Here is a 15,140-nt window from a genome sequence, read left to right as displayed (position 1 = left end):
ACTGTGCTAAGCACTGGAGAGCTAAAAAGAGGAAAAACATGATCCATATTCTTCTGTAGGAGCTCAATCAAATGGAGGAGACAACAAATGAACAAATATGTGCAAACAAGTTACTAGATGTAGGAATTAATTAAAAAAGAAAAAAAGCACTAAAACTAAAAGAGGCAGGAAAAGCTTTCTATAAAAAAAGAGATTTTAAATAGGACGTGAAAGAAGCCAAAGAAATCCAGAAACAGAGACGAGGCGGGAGAGCAGAGGCTGGGCATCTTGTTTGCAGAATAGCAAGGATTCAGTTAGTATCACTAGATCAAAGAGTATGTGGGTGAAAGTAAGATTTAAGAAAGGTGAAGGGGCTATAACAGTGATGGCAAACCTTTTAGAGAGGGAGTACCAGGTCCCAACCCAATCCCAACCCCCCTTATCCCAGACTGGGAGGAAGTGCTCCCATTGGGCTACTGGGCAGAGGGGGAGGGGGAGGGAATGTGAGAAAATGTCATCAGGTAAGATGGAGAGGGGGAGGAGAGCAGCTCCACCAGCAATCCCCTGGGAGGGGAAGGGGGTGTCTGTGCCCACAAAGAGTGTGCCAAGTCACCATCTTTATAGAATATGAAGGGTTTTTGTTTTTGACTCTAGAGGCAAAAAGGAGCAACTGGAGTTTAACAAGTAGGGGAATAACTGTCAGACCTAAGATTAAGGAAAATCATTTTTGCAACTGGAGGACAGACTGGAATAAGGAGAGACTTAAGGCAGGCAGAGTCATCATCAGGCTATTACAAAAGTCCAAATGTGAGGTACTGAGCACCGGTATCAATTTTGATCAAGATAAATCAAGATAAAGAAGATAAAGATCAAGAGATATTGCAATGATGAATTCATTACTACTCACTTGAAGAGTATGACCTAGTCAGATCTATTCAATTAGCAAGTATTCATTAAAGCACCTGCCAAGCCTGGGGGTCCAAGTATAAACAATGAAATAATTTCTACTCTCAAGTAGCTTACATTATAATAGAGAAGACAAATACATGTACACACACATCTGTATATGTTTAAGCTAGAATAACAACAATAATAGCATTTACATGGTGAATACTATAGGCCAGACACATAGGAAGTATTATATAGTTATATAAATTCCATAATTATTATTACTATATAGTTAATAAATACAAAGTAGTTAAATACAAATTATTTTGGGTGAGAAGGCATTAGCAAATCCAAAGGACTGAGGGCTCAAAAAAGGATGCTTCCATAAGTTGCCTGATCTATGACTTAAGAGAAGAATTCTAAAAGCAGGTAGGCATTAAAGGAATGTGGGATGGCTAGTGCCAAGACACAGAGATAGGAGATGGATTATTCTAGATAAGGAGAAAAAAGAATGCTAGTTTGGCTGGATTGCAGAATATGGGAAAGGGGAGTAATATCCAAAGAATAGTCAGTCAATAAACAATTAATAAGGACTTTGTGCCAGGAACTGTGATAAAACACTGGAGATAATAAAGAAAGGCAAAAGAGAGTCCTTCTGCTCTGAAGAAAGTCCCAGTCTAACTAGGAGTGACAAAATTGGAACAATTATGTATATACAAGTTATATTTAAGATAAATTGTAAATAATCATGGGAGAAAGTAGAATTAATGGAGATCAGAAAAGGTTTCTTGTAGAAGGAGGATTTTGAATGGGTCTTTAAGGAAACAGGAGGAAGAGATAAGGAAGAAGAGTATCCTAGACATAAGGAATAACTAGTGAAAAATACCCAGACAAGATGGAATGTCTGGTTCAAGTCAAATCAACAACATTTAACACCAAATAAAGTAAAAAGATGTGTGTTGAACCCTAGGGATACAAAAAAATGCAAAACAAAAACAAAACAAAAAAGGTCTTAGATCTAAAGGAGTCTATAGTCTTAAGAGAGGCAACATACAAACAAGCATATCTAAAAATAAGATATGAGCAAAATAAACTAGAGAAAATCTCAGAAAGATTATGCTAAGATAGAGGAGATCCAGAAAAAAATGTCTTGTAGAACAGAAGACCCTTGAAAAAAGCCTATGAAGGCAAAAGGTAAAAATAAGGAGGGAAAAGCACTCTAAGCATAGGAGACAGCCAGTGAAAATGTCTAGAGATAGGAGATGGAGTGTCATTTAAGGAGTCAGAAGGTCAGTGTCACTAGATTGAAAAGTACATTTCAAGGACTGGGAAGTGAAGGGTGGCAAGGGTATAGAGAAAGAAAACTATAAAGTTAATAGAAAGTCCTTAGAGTTCACCAAATAGGGAGGAGGAAGAGTAGGGCACAAGATGAGATCTAAGCTTTAGTGAAAGTAATATGACAATTGAGTGGAGGATAGATTGAAATGAGGAGAGCCTAGAGGCCAGATCAGATCCCTCCCTCCTTATCAACTACCCACTTGTTTCATGGGTTTTCATCAACTGCAATTCTGCTGCTGCAATAATCCAAGTGTGAGGTGAGGAGGACATGCTAAGAGATGTCATAAAGGCAGAATCAACAGAAGTTGACAGTTGATTAGATATGGGAAGAGAAAAGTAAAGGTGGCACCCTTGACAGTAACAGGGAAGTTTCTCAAGAAAAAATTAGTAACAATAAAGAGATTCCCCACAATAACGTTCAAGTAATAGCAAAGAGGCCAATGTCATTGGATCTAAGAATACATTATGGAAGAGGGCAGGTTATGGCCAGAGGTTACCATGCCAGGAAAGCTCTCCCTCTTCTCCTGGCTTCCATGACTTCCTTTAAATCCCATCTCCTAAAAGAAGCCTTTCCTAAATCTTAATTCTAACACCTGCCTTCTCTTAATTATTTCCCATTCATCCGGTATACAAGCTTTGTTTATTGATGGAAGAGTATATGGAAGGTCTCAGAGTAAGAGGTATAAAGAAGACTGAAGGGAAGAGGTCATAAAAAACTTATAAAAACTATATTAAAAAAATTTTTTTTTCTATTTGCTGCCAAAGGGATAGGATAGACACTGGAATTTCTGTGGATATGGTCACTTTAAATCATATGCCTATATCCCACTTTCTGTCTTGCAGGCGAATATATTTCAATTCATGGTATTGGAAATTTATCACTACCATCCTAATTTAAGTCTATATCCTTTATCCCCCCCTCCTGGAGGTCAGGGACTATATTTGCCTTTTTTTGTCTCCCCAATGATTATCACATGACCATGTTGTTGTTTTGGGGTTTAAGTGGTTTGCCATTTTCTTCTTCAGCCCCTTTTAAAAAAAACCTTACTCATGTTAGAATCAATGTTGGTTCCAAGGTAAAAGAGCAATAAGAGCTAAGTAATTGGGGCTAAGAGGCTTGCCAAGGATCATACAGTTAATTAAAGTGTCTAGGAACAAATTTGAACCCAGAACCTCCTTATTCCAAACCTGGTTCCCTTTCCACTGAACTACCTAGCAAGCCCCCCTTCAGCCCATTTTAAAGATGAGGAAACTGAGACAAACAAGGTTAAGTGACTTGCCCAGGATTATACAAGCTAATACTTATGAGGCCAGATTTGAATTCATGAACAATTTTTCATGACTCCAAATCTAACAATCTATCCACTGCACAACCTATCTACCCTAATTATCACACAGTAAGAGTTTAATGTTTGATAGATAATATCACTTAAATCCCCTAATTGGCCCCCTGCCTTAAGTCTCTCCCATTCATCCTCTAGAGAGCTTCCAAAGAGATAGTTCTAAGATGGTTCTGACCATGTTACTGCCCTTCAAATGCCAACAGTTCCCTAATAACTAGAGATATACAAGATCACAGGCTCAGAGATTTAGAGCTGGAATAGAATTAATGAGGCCAATGAATCCAAAGCCCTCATTTCATAGATAAGAAAACCTGAACACAGGAATGTTAAATGCCTTTCATAGGATCACAGAGAGAATGAGGGTCTGAGGCAGGATTTTGACTAGTACCTTTATAGCCTTATATTACATTTATACATGGAACCCTTCTTCTACCTAAACTTTATGAGCCAGTCAAAGTGACCTCTTAGTGCCCCTCATACATGCTGTTCCATCTCCGTCTCTGGGCTTGAAAGCATTCCCTCTTAATGCTTCCTCTCAGAATTCCAAGTTTCCTACAGCTCAGATGATACCCTCCACATGAAGCCTTTCTTTTCTAATCCTCAGCTAAGTTTTCTGTACCCTTCCTACCAAAAAGAAAAAATTACTCTAAATCTATCCTGAATATATTGATCTGTGTTTATGTTACCTCTTCTTGGATATTATCTTCTCATCAGATTTTTAGAATACCACTCTTTCCTGGTTCTCTTCTTACCTATATTACTATTCTTCAGGATCCTGTGCAAAGTTCACACCTGGATCCTAACCCAGGTTACACCTCTAACTGGTAGGTATCCCTCAAGTTTCTGCCCTGAACTTCCTTTGTCTTATTCAGTGACTCCCATCAATTCCCACAATTTAATTACCATTTCTATCATTATGAATCACATATTTATCTATCTTGCCCTGATTTCCAACCTCATATCTCCAGTTGCCTTTCAAAATAGAGAACTGGACTTCCAGTAGAAATCTTAAACAACTCCAAAACTGAACTCATTATCATTCCCACTAAACCTAAATATACCTACTGTCAAGGGAAACTGCCTCCTTAAATCCCTCAGGCTCATAACCCTAGGTGGAATGTCTGACTCCTCACTTTCTCATCCCTCATATCCAGTCTATGGCCAAGGTCTGTCAAACTGACCTTTACAACACCTTGAATATAGTCCCTTTTCTCTCCTCTGACATTGTCCCCACTCTGGTGCAGGCTACTCATCAACTTCATCACTACTTTAATACAACTACCAAAGTGATTTTTAAAGCCTAGGTCCAACCATGTCATCCCCTTACTCAATAAACTTCATTAGTTCCCTATCACCTCCAAGATCAAATACAAAATCCTATGGCATCCAAAGCCCATCACAGCTTTGCCTTCTCCTATCCTTCCAGTCTTTTTAAACCTACCTTACTTCCATCACACACTCCTCTATCTGGTGATGCAGATCTATTATACAAACAAGATATTCTATCTCTTGGCTCCAGGTGTTCTCTCTGGCTGTCCCTCATGCCTGAAATGTTCTCCTTATCTCTTGCTTGCCTACTGGCTTCCCAGGGATTTTTAAGTCTAAAGTAAAATTTCATCTTCTCCCAGTCCCTCTCTTATTTCCTACTAATCCTGTAGTTTGCTTTATACATTTGTTTGCTTGTTGCCACCCTCATTAGATTGTGAGCTCTTTGAGAGCAAGTATTGTCTTTTGTCTTTTTTATACTCAGTTGCTTATAGCACAATGCCTGTCACCTAGCAGGCACTTAAAGGTCTATTTTTTTACTTTTGATTTTTCACCTTCAGTGCCTAGATTAGTGATGGGCAAACTTTTGAGCTTGGTGTGTCAAAATTCACCCAAAAAATGAGCATAACTCAGGTGGTGTGTCACTTCTAGGGAAAAAAGCTTCCTTCTCAGCATGCAGCCCCACACTCCAAACTTTTCTGTATGAGGCCACATGGGGCCGTTGTCATGGAAAATGGCTAGGCGAGTCAGTGCTGACATGTGTGTCATAGGTGCGCCATCAGAGGCCTAGATAGTGTCTGGTACTTCATAAAGGTTTGGTAACTAAACCATGTTAACACCTTCAAAAATCATCCACTTTATGACAGTTTTATTCCTCCAAAAAAGTCTTTCATGGTCATTTTTTAAGTTATAGTAATAGTGCTGATCTTGGAGACACAATACTTTGTATTCTGACTCTTAACACCTATCAGCTATATGACCTTAGGCAGATCATAAATCTTGTTGCTGAAAACTTTCCAGCAACAAGCATTTATTAAATGCTTACCTACTTAAAAGGTAGGGCACAGGGCAAAGTACTAGAGATAAAAAGAAAGAAAAAACCTGGTTAGTCCCTGGGCTCATTTATAAAATGGAAATGATAAGTATAGTATTTTACTGTTAAAAGTCTGTTGTGCAACTCAATGAAATAACATACCTAAAACATGTTGCTAACCTTGAGGTAATAATGAACAAATCTAATTATATATTTAGAAAAATCCTCCTTTCTTTCTAAGAGTGGGGCCCATGTAAACAAATTATCGCATGTGCGTGCTTCATTTTTTTGGTTTTGTTGAACACTTTTCCCCCACACTTATTCTTTGTTTCAAAGGAATAGGCAGGGAAGAACAGAGGGATAGTTTTGGAAATGAGTGATAAAAAACAAAACCTTTCAAAAATAAGATTAAAAATAACTTTAAAAAGAGGTCTTCCTTGCTTTAGACTGAAAGCTATCTACCTCTTTCGATCTACCCATTACTGGATTGGTCAAAAGCTCTTAAAAGCCTATTGATAAGTGCTAGGGTTCCTTTAGAGGGAATAAATTCGATCTCCCTTTTTCCACATCATTGCTCTTCGAATCTTACAAGAGAGCTATCATGCTTCTCATTGTCCTCCACCTTCCACCAACTCCAAACATCCTAGACCCTTCCCAATATTCATATGTAATTTCTAGACACCTCCCCACCAACCTTTTTCTGGACATATATCTCAAGGTCCTCTCTTAACTATCAAATCAGTCACACAAACACTAAATAACTCTGTGCCCAAAACTATGAACTACCTCCTAATTTGGGGAACAATACTTCTATGAACCCAACCTAAAATCAAAATAGCTTTTCTGGCAACGCCTTCAAACTCTGCGGATTCTCAAACAACTCAACAGCCTGCCCATTAACTAAATAAAAGACCTTAATCTCTTTCATGTGAACCCTAGTTAAAAGCCAAGCTTGCCTCTCTTTTAATATTTAGCACAGCTAAATTTTTAACCTACAAGGGAAATATCTTTATACAAGGTGTCCTCAAGTCTTAGGATGTTTTGGGGGATACTCTTGTATTTCTCCTTCTGTTAAATCTCATCCTATCAAACTGGCCCTTAGTGATAGAGGGAACAGACATCAGCTAACTCTGACTATAGATAGATAAGATAGGTAAATAGATATTCATATCCATATAGAAAAATAGATACATAAATTTTACATACTGTATAGCAGGTTATGTGTGACATATACACATACATATTTGTGTATAGATACACAAATTTGTGTATCTATACACACGGATTGGGGGAGAGGGAGGGCATCTAAAAGTCAGGAATCTAGCTCAGAGATCCCTGGACAAGTCACTAATTTCTGTTTGCCTCATTTTCCTCATCCGTAAAATGAGCTAGAAAAAGAAAAAGCACACCATTTCAGTAACTTTGCCAAGAAAATCCGAATAAGGAAATGACATGACCATTTATACACAGCTCTGTGCATATCTACAGACATATTCATGTATCTATGCACACATCCGTCTTTATCTCAGTCTTTTTCTGGGGACGGAGGGGGTGTTTCAACAAAAGCCACCCCTCTCCCCAAATAAAAAGAGAAATCAAAGAGAGGAGACCTCAGGAAGGTAGTGAGGTAGGCAGCACTACAGCTGCTGCATCCATCAGGTACTTCCAGGGAGACGGTCCACACACACCCCACCCCACCAACGTTTCAAGGGGGTGAGCAGACTCGGTGCTGGGAGAGGGTGCGAAAAGAATGAAAAGAGGCGCTGGAGGACTCGAGGGAGAAAGGAAGGCTGGGGAGACACTTGAGGCGCTGTCACTGAACCAAACAAGGCGGCCGGTTAACTGGTCTCCGATGCCCAAGTTTCCGAGGAACCCTTCCCCCTCCCCGAGCCGCGCCCCCATTGTGATGCCAGTCAGATCTTCTCCCAGCCGACTAGAGAAAGACCGCCGAGGGGGCGGGGCGTGGAGGAGGAACATGAGTGAATCTGTCTGGGGAGAACTCGGTTAGTCCGAGTCCCGGGAGCCGCCCAACCCGGGGTTAGTGGTAGGGGGCTAGGGACCTGGGGCCGCTGGCCCTCCCAACCCCCAGCGACCCGGTCCAGCCAGAGGCACCGCCCCACTACCCACCCCCGCCCGATCCGCCCTCCCTTGCTCTCCTACCTGCAGGTGGCCCTGACACGTCCGCCGGAGCCAGGGGATCGCGGACCGGCGGCGGGAGCGGGAGCGGTGCCTCCTACTTCGAAACCCAGGCAATGGCCCCTCCTCAGCCGGCGCGGCCGCGGCGGCCACTGCTGAGGCAGTAGCTGCCAGGGCCAGCCCCCGAGATTGCAGGCCGGCTCCGCTTCCTCCTCTCGCGAGAGCCTGTGGGCCTAAAAAAGCGAGGCCCGCCGCGCTCTCGCGAGAGAGCCTCGTCTCCTGAGCCGTCGCGAGGCGGAGTGGCGGGAGGGATGCCGTTGCTGAGGGGCGGGGCCCATGGGCGGAGTCTGTCCTTAAACGACGCCGCCCCGCCCTCCTCCCAACCCCCTCTCAACTGGCCCAGTGACGCCCTCCTGGGCCTGTGCTGTCCGATCACAGTTGAATTTCCGGGGTGGGCTTCCCCCTCCTCCCAGGTTCCGCTTTTCCCCCCTCTATATTAGGAAAACGCCGGGAAACCAACAGTATTTTAAAGTCCATGGACCCACGCATGGAGGCCATAGTGGCTCTGATTGAGCTCGTGCGCAGACTTGGCGTGGGCCATGGCCCCACAAAAGGAGAGCTAGACAACCTCTGCGGGGGAGAAGGAGACCTCCGGGGAAAGTCCGCCGATGGCAAGGCCCTTATGGACCATACCAGGAGGCCTGCGCCGCGGGCCAGGTCCCCGAGCGCCCGCTCCCCGACATCGTTAGTACGAGACCTCGGTGCCCTCGACGGCGCTGTGCGGACCCAGGAAGCGAAGCTTCGCCCGCAGAGCAACCCGGGCCACGACTCCGACCCTAGGAGCGCCGGGCGCGAGCCTCCCCCCAGGAGCCCATTAGCCGGCGCCCCGACTCTCCGAGACCACATCGAAAAACTGGCCAAGAACCAGTGTGCCCTACATGAGGCTCAGAAATCCCTACAACAAGCAGTCAGGGACCTCTCCAGGAAAGTTGATACCCTGGCCAGGACGATCCCGACCGCGCTGCACGGCGTCACCAGCAGCCAGACCGACTTAGGCAAGAACCTGAACCACCACGGAAGTCAGCTGTCCTCCGTTGAGTACAGCCTGGATCGGTTTCAGGCCAGGACAAACACTGCTGGCCAGCCTGACATCGGCCCAGTTCTTCCTGGTCTCTCCCTGGATGGTGCTGACCTCTATCCTTCTAAAGAGGTTCCCAGAGACTTTATCTTTGAATAATGCATTAAAGTTTTAACTTAAAAAAGGAAAACCTGGGAAGGACTCCATACCTCTGCCCTAAGTTCAGCCAACCTCTGGGGGTGGGTTTGAGAGCCTCTCTCTGGAGCCCCACATTCCAGATTTACTGCAACCATTAGCCCCCAGCAGAATCCTTCCCTGTCCCCATCACCTTCACCTAGGACCTCAGCTCATTGGTTGACTCCAGCCTAAGGCAGAAGGGGTTGCTCACACAGTGTCTTTCCAAAAAAGTCAGACTCAAACCATCCAGGGATAATGAGGGCATAATAGGGTTGGTGGTGTTAGACCCACCCCCCAGCATTGATGAAAAAAAGTCTAAGATGGTTGGGGGAAATCAGGCTTAGGATAGATAGGAAAGATGAGAGTAGGGACAGATGAGCGTGAAGTGCTGAGGGTCTAGGCCATATCATAGTGGATGATCTAAGAAATATGTCCTCAAGAAAACAAAGATGGGAAGAATAAACGGTTGGGCCAGAACTAGAGTGGCAAATATAAAGAGTTTTGAGGGACCAAGTCTGGTCCTTTTCTTGTCTTAAAGCAGAAGCTATTCTTGGGGGTTTTCTATTATCAAACCCTGGATTTGTTATTGAAAGAGGGCAAATATGTGCCTCCAGCAGAAGACATACATGTAAAATAAATAACTAAAGCATGATTGCCTAGGAGGTAAACCCAGGAGCTCCCTTGGCAAACAACTAAGGATACCTCAGCCTTCTGAGACGAAACAATCCCCTTACTGGCTACTAAAAGAAGAATCATTGACTTAGTAGACCTTCTAAAGGGAGTACTACCCCTTTTGCTTTGGCTCTCTGGCCTGTTAAGTGAATGAACTCTTCCTAGAGAAGTGGATAAAAGAGTAGATACCACTCCCCTTTGTGGCAAGCTATAAAGATTTGGTAGTTAAAGCATATTTATTTAGCTAAGCAAAACTAAGCTGAACTAGCATTTGAGATTGCCACTTCTGGTTTTGTTTTTTTGTTTTTTTCTTAAATGTAGAGTTACTGAGCAGGGATCCTGAAAATGGTTTCCAGCCTTAGAAGTAACCTTGTGAATTGCAGCACTAGAAATACTGGATCCCTCAGAGCCAACTGGCAGCAAGAAGATTATTCTATAACTACTTTGGAGAAGATGATCACCAATGAGAGGGAAAGTGCAAGCTCTGGCCTGGCTTGACAGAAGAAGAACATGGAACTGGAGGAAATGGTTCAAAAATCCAAGGAAAAATGCTTATTTAGCAGTCTTATGAACTGCTTTGTGTTTGTTTGCTTCATCCTCCAGAAGTGTAGAATAGTAGTTATGATCTTGCTGCTTTTTTGTTGTTGTTGTTGTTATTGTTGTTAATGCATGCTTGCAAGTCTCTTAGGTTAAGTATTTCTTTTGTATGGAGGAAATAAATAGCTGTCTTATACCTTATATTGAATACCTTATTTTTCTCCCACTTTGGAAGAACCTCTAGACATAAACCAAAATCTAAACTTTAAGTAATTTTCACTGGGGTTCTGCTTCTGTGAAGCAGAATCAAAAGTGAAAAAAAGGATCCTATCCCTCTATGGACCAGTCTCCCCAAGACTGACCCAGTTCACATTCTTGGTTCCAAAGTTAAGAAGTACCCTCTTAAATGGGGAAAGGGATCCTACATGGCAGAATTAAAGAGAGAATGCATTTTGAGTGTTAACTTGGAAAAAACGACTCTCAAAATAGTTATAATAGTCTTTAATGGTGGTCAAAAGGATTGTAATCTGGGTTTCCCACAACACCTTCTATCCTGGCACTTGGAGTCTCCATTGAGATAGAAATTTTTAAATAGTCTGAAGGGCTAGGGGTGGAAAGGGCAAAAAAGAACCTGGTTAATAAGATCTTTAAAATGGGCTAGGTGACAATAACCAGAAGCTTAAGGTGGTGGGAAGTAGGTTTCTTGTTCTATAGATTTGGTAGTCTTTTAAATTCAGTATTCCTGGCCTGCCTGGGTAATAATTTCTGGGAACTAGGCAAAACTAATTCAGTCATCCATCTTGATTTCTTTGTTATAATCCTCTGGGAAAGAGGAAGTCTGAAGATTTTCAACCTTTAAAATTCACCAAGGCATGTGGGGATTAGGGGATGAAGTAGATGGCTAAATTAAAGGCATAAAAGATCCATAAGCACTTACTAAGTACCTACTGTGTGCCTGGCACTATACTAAGTAAGCAATTGAGTAAAAAAAAAAGGAAAAACAGTGTCTTCTAATTTATATAAAGACCAAAGTACCAAGAACAATGTAAATACATGATGTATACAGGTAAATAGGAGGTAATATAAGAAGGCATATTCAACCTATACTTCACCCAAGTATTACGACATGCTGTGATGGATCTAGACCTGGGCGTCTACATCAAATACCAACTGGATGGCTCACTATTTGACCTTTGCCGCCTGACTGCAAAAACAAAGACAACAGAGAGACTCATCCTGGACACTCTCTTCGCAGATGACTGTGCTCTCATGGCCCACCAAAAAAATCATCTCCAAACCATTGTGGACAGGTTCTCTACAGCAACAAAACTGTTTGGCCTGACTATCAGCCTCAGCAAAACAGAGGTGCTGTTCCAACCTGCACCAGGAAGGCCAACGAACCAGCCGTGCATTACAATCGATGGCACACAACTTTCCAACATCAACACGTTCAAGTACCTGGGCAGCACCATCGCCAATGACGAGTCCCTAGACCATGAGATTAATGCCAGGATCCAAAAGGCCAGCCAGGTGCTCGGGCGGCTGCTCTCCAAAGTCCTCCAACACAGCGGTGTAAGCACTGCAACGAAGCTCAAAGTGTACAACGCAGTGGTCCTCAGCTCGCTCCTGTATGGTTGCGAGACATGGACACTGTACCGGAAGCACATGAAACAGCTGGAGCAATTCCACCAACGCTCCCTCCGGTCAATCATGAGGATCCAATGGCAGGACCGAATCACCAACCAGGAAGTCCTCGACAGAGCCAACTCCACCAGCATCGAAGTCCTGGTCCTCCAAACCCAGCTACCAGCAACGATGGTCTGGACACGCCCTCCGCATGGACCCACAGCGAATACCAAGACAGGTATTCTATGGTGAACTGTCAGCTGGACTCGGGAAACAAGGCCGACCAAAGAAAAGATTCAAGGATCAGCTAAAGTCCAACTTGAAGTGGGCTGGCATGACGCCAAAGTAACTAGAACTCGCTGCCTCTGACAGAAGCAGCTGGCGAACCCACATTCACCATGCCGCCACCCCCTTTGAAGATGAGCAACGTCGATGTCTCGCCACTGCGCATGAACGCCGACACCAAGCCACAACCACACCTCCCGTAACAACTGGCGTCCCATGCCCCATGTGTCACAAACTCTGTGCCTCAGCCTTTAGACTTCAAAGCCACATGAGGGTACATCAATAGATGATAATGCACAAAGACAATTGTCATTCTCAGTAACTGAGAGACTACCACTTAACCATAGGGGGGGAGATCTAGAAGGACTTGATAAAGTAGGATTTGAGATGAGTCTTGAACCCAGATTGCAATCTTTCTGACCAAAATTAAAGACCCTTATTAAAACTATTTTAGCACTTGGTTTTATTGGGTCAACACTTTAAAGAAGAATGTAACACATCTAGACCCTACTTCTCTGGAAAGGTAAAAGGTACACCAGTGTGATACATTTCCTTTTTCAGTCTTTTTTCCATTTATTTATTGCTCTTGCTAATTTTTTTTTATCTTTTTCTTTTTAAAATAATTTGTTACATGGGAAGATTCATTCTGGGAGAGGTAAAGAAGAGGAATACCTGAAGGAATTCTTGTAATATTTAAAAAAATGATATCAGTAAAAAAAATTAAAATATTAAATTATTATGCTGAAAGAAATAATGAACAGGATGAATTCCATGTGAACTGGAAAGACCTCCAGGAATTGATGCAGAGTGAGAGGAGCAGAACCAGGAGAATATTGTACACAGAGACTGATACATTATGGCACAATCAAATGTAATGGACTTCTCTACTAGCAGCAATGCAATGATCCAGGACAATCCAGAGGAACTTATGAGAAAGAACGCTATCCACATCCAGAGGAAGAACAGTGGAAACAGAAATGCAGAAGAAAAATATAAGATCAATCATGTAATTCAATATGGATATGATTTGGGTTTTTATGTTAAAAGATCACTCTACTGCAAATAAGAGTAACATGGAAATAGGCTTTGAACAAAGATGCATCTATAACCCAGGGGAACTGCTTGTCAGCTCCAGGAGTGGGGAGAGAGGGGAGCGGGGGATAATGAAATATGGAAACATGAAAAACTATTCTAAAGAAAAAAAATTTAGTGGTCATATAGTTCTAGATGTCCAGTAGGCAAATGATGTGCAATTGGCATTCAGGAAAGGAGTTTGAGCTAGTAGATCTGACAGTCTTTTGTATAATTTTAAGATAGATAATTTAACCCCTGGGAATTGATGAAATGAATGAATGAAATACTATAGAGGAAGAAGAGAAGAATGCCAAGGACAGACTTTTGGAAAATACTCATGGCTAGAGGGCATAATTTGGGTGCCACAAAGTCTCACAGTCAACTAGGAGGAGATCCAGAAGAGAACAATGTCATGAAGCCCAGAGAGAAAAGAGTAATCAGGAGAAACGGATGATCAAAAAAGAATGATGTTAAAAAAAAGTCATTTAGATTTAGCAATTAAGAGGTCACTGATTACTGAAGAGAGTGGTATAGAATGAATGATGGGTTTTGAAGCCAAACCCATAGAGTTTAGAAGAGAGTAAAAGGAAAGGAAGTAGAGGCAATTACTATAACCACCTTTGTCAAAGATTTTAGCCACAAAAAGAAGATATGTAGAGCAATAGTCAGTTGGGCTTGGTGAGATCAAATGAGAGCTTTTTCAAAGACAAGGAGAGTCATGATCATATTTTATACACAGCAGAGAAGCAAGCAGGAGATAGGGAGACACTGAAGATTAAAAAGAGAGTGGGGATAAAAGGATAATCTTTTAGAGAAGACATAATACAATGAGATTTCTTGTGCATACAGAGTTTTGCCTTGGCAAAGAAAAGGGCCCCATTTCTATAGAAGACCAGTGAAGAAGGGGATAATGACAGAAGGGAATACAAGTTGCATATAAAAAGGAAGCGAGAAGGAGCTCTTTGCAAATTCAATTTTTTTCAATGAAGTTCTTAGAAGAGAAGGCGTTTTAGCTAAGGAATGGTGGGGGAAAGGATACATGGGAGGTTGAAGGAGTTGAAATGTTTTGTAATAATACATTGGTGATTAGGATGGTGAATTGATTAACCAAAACAAGTAGGTTGGGATGAGGTGACCAAGAAAAGATTAAATAATTACAAAGCCATAGTTTGTCTATCTCTACAAAAGTTTTTTGTTTTTGTTTTTAGAATAATCACATATTGAAAATATTCTCAATGAATGTTTGGAAAGAGAATAGATAGGGTCTCACAAACAATATTTGACTACGAACAATATTTTTAAAGTTGAATAATCTGATTGAAAGGTATATTAAATACAAGATTCACTATGTGAATATCCATCAAGTTGTCTCTCATATTTATGTCAAAGCCAAAATTCCTTGAAGGATAAAACAACACAGATAACTTGTCAATAGTAGGAAAGCATAACATGGAACATATATTATTATCAAAGACATTTGTAACTGTCATAGAACATCATAGCTCTAAATTAAGAAGAAACATTAGAGGCCTTCTAGTTTGTTAGGGTTTTTTTACACCTTTACCTTTTGTCTTGGACTCTATATTGAATATAGCATATTCAGTATCAGTTCCAAGGCAAAAGAGTGGTATGGGCAAGTAACTGAGGTTAAGTGATTTGCTCAGGGTTTTACAGTTAGGAAGTATCTGAGGTAGTATTGGATCCCAGG

The 15,140-nt window shown here is 41.9% G+C and overlaps 2 protein-coding genes across 13 annotated transcripts in view; one reads left to right on the top strand and one right to left on the bottom strand.

Moving 5' to 3' along the window:
* BTBD10 (BTB domain containing 10) overlaps positions 1-9,424 on the bottom strand; it is an 88,539-nt gene extending 79,115 nt beyond the window's left edge. For 3 of the 8 annotated variants that reach the window (XM_016423450.2, XM_001367706.4, XM_016423453.2), the window contains exon 1: positions 8,008-8,145. The gene's annotated coding sequence lies outside the window, so the exon portion shown is untranslated. Of the gene's footprint in view, positions 1-7,457; positions 7,478-8,007; positions 8,146-9,270 lie in introns of those variants that run through there. The other 5 variants (XM_056802047.1, XM_016423448.2, XM_016423452.2 and 2 more) reach the window with 5 other exon arrangements.
* Positions 7,403-14,815, top strand: LOC103097845 (uncharacterized). Of its 5 annotated transcripts, none has more exons than XM_056802049.1 (2): positions 7,403-7,884; positions 10,232-14,815. In XM_056802049.1, exon 2 carries the CDS (start codon positions 11,582-11,584, stop codon positions 12,323-12,325), a length of 744 nt encoding a protein of 247 aa, XP_056658027.1. In that variant the 5' UTR covers positions 7,403-7,884; positions 10,232-11,581; the 3' UTR covers positions 12,326-14,815. The 5 variants fall into 5 exon arrangements, with proteins under 5 accessions (XP_056658027.1, XP_056658028.1, XP_007497176.1 ...); XM_056802050.1 differs by having other exon boundaries at positions 7,404-7,850; XM_007497114.3 differs by lacking the exon at positions 7,403-7,884 and adding an exon at positions 8,519-9,193 and having other exon boundaries at positions 10,232-10,648.
* The last annotated feature ends 325 nt before the right edge of the window (positions 14,816-15,140 follow it).

The sequence above is a fragment of the Monodelphis domestica genome, chromosome 6 (genome assembly GCF_027887165.1).
Source record: "Monodelphis domestica isolate mMonDom1 chromosome 6, mMonDom1.pri, whole genome shotgun sequence".
Taxonomy (NCBI): Eukaryota; Metazoa; Chordata; class Mammalia; order Didelphimorphia; family Didelphidae; genus Monodelphis; species Monodelphis domestica.
This window is presented reverse-complemented; position numbering and strand designations above follow the sequence as displayed.

Excerpts from the sequence above, each read along its gene's own strand:
- LOC103097845 (XM_056802049.1), top strand. The coding sequence starts at position 11,582 with ATGGATCTAGACCTGGGCGTCTACATCAAATACCAACTGGATGGCTCA.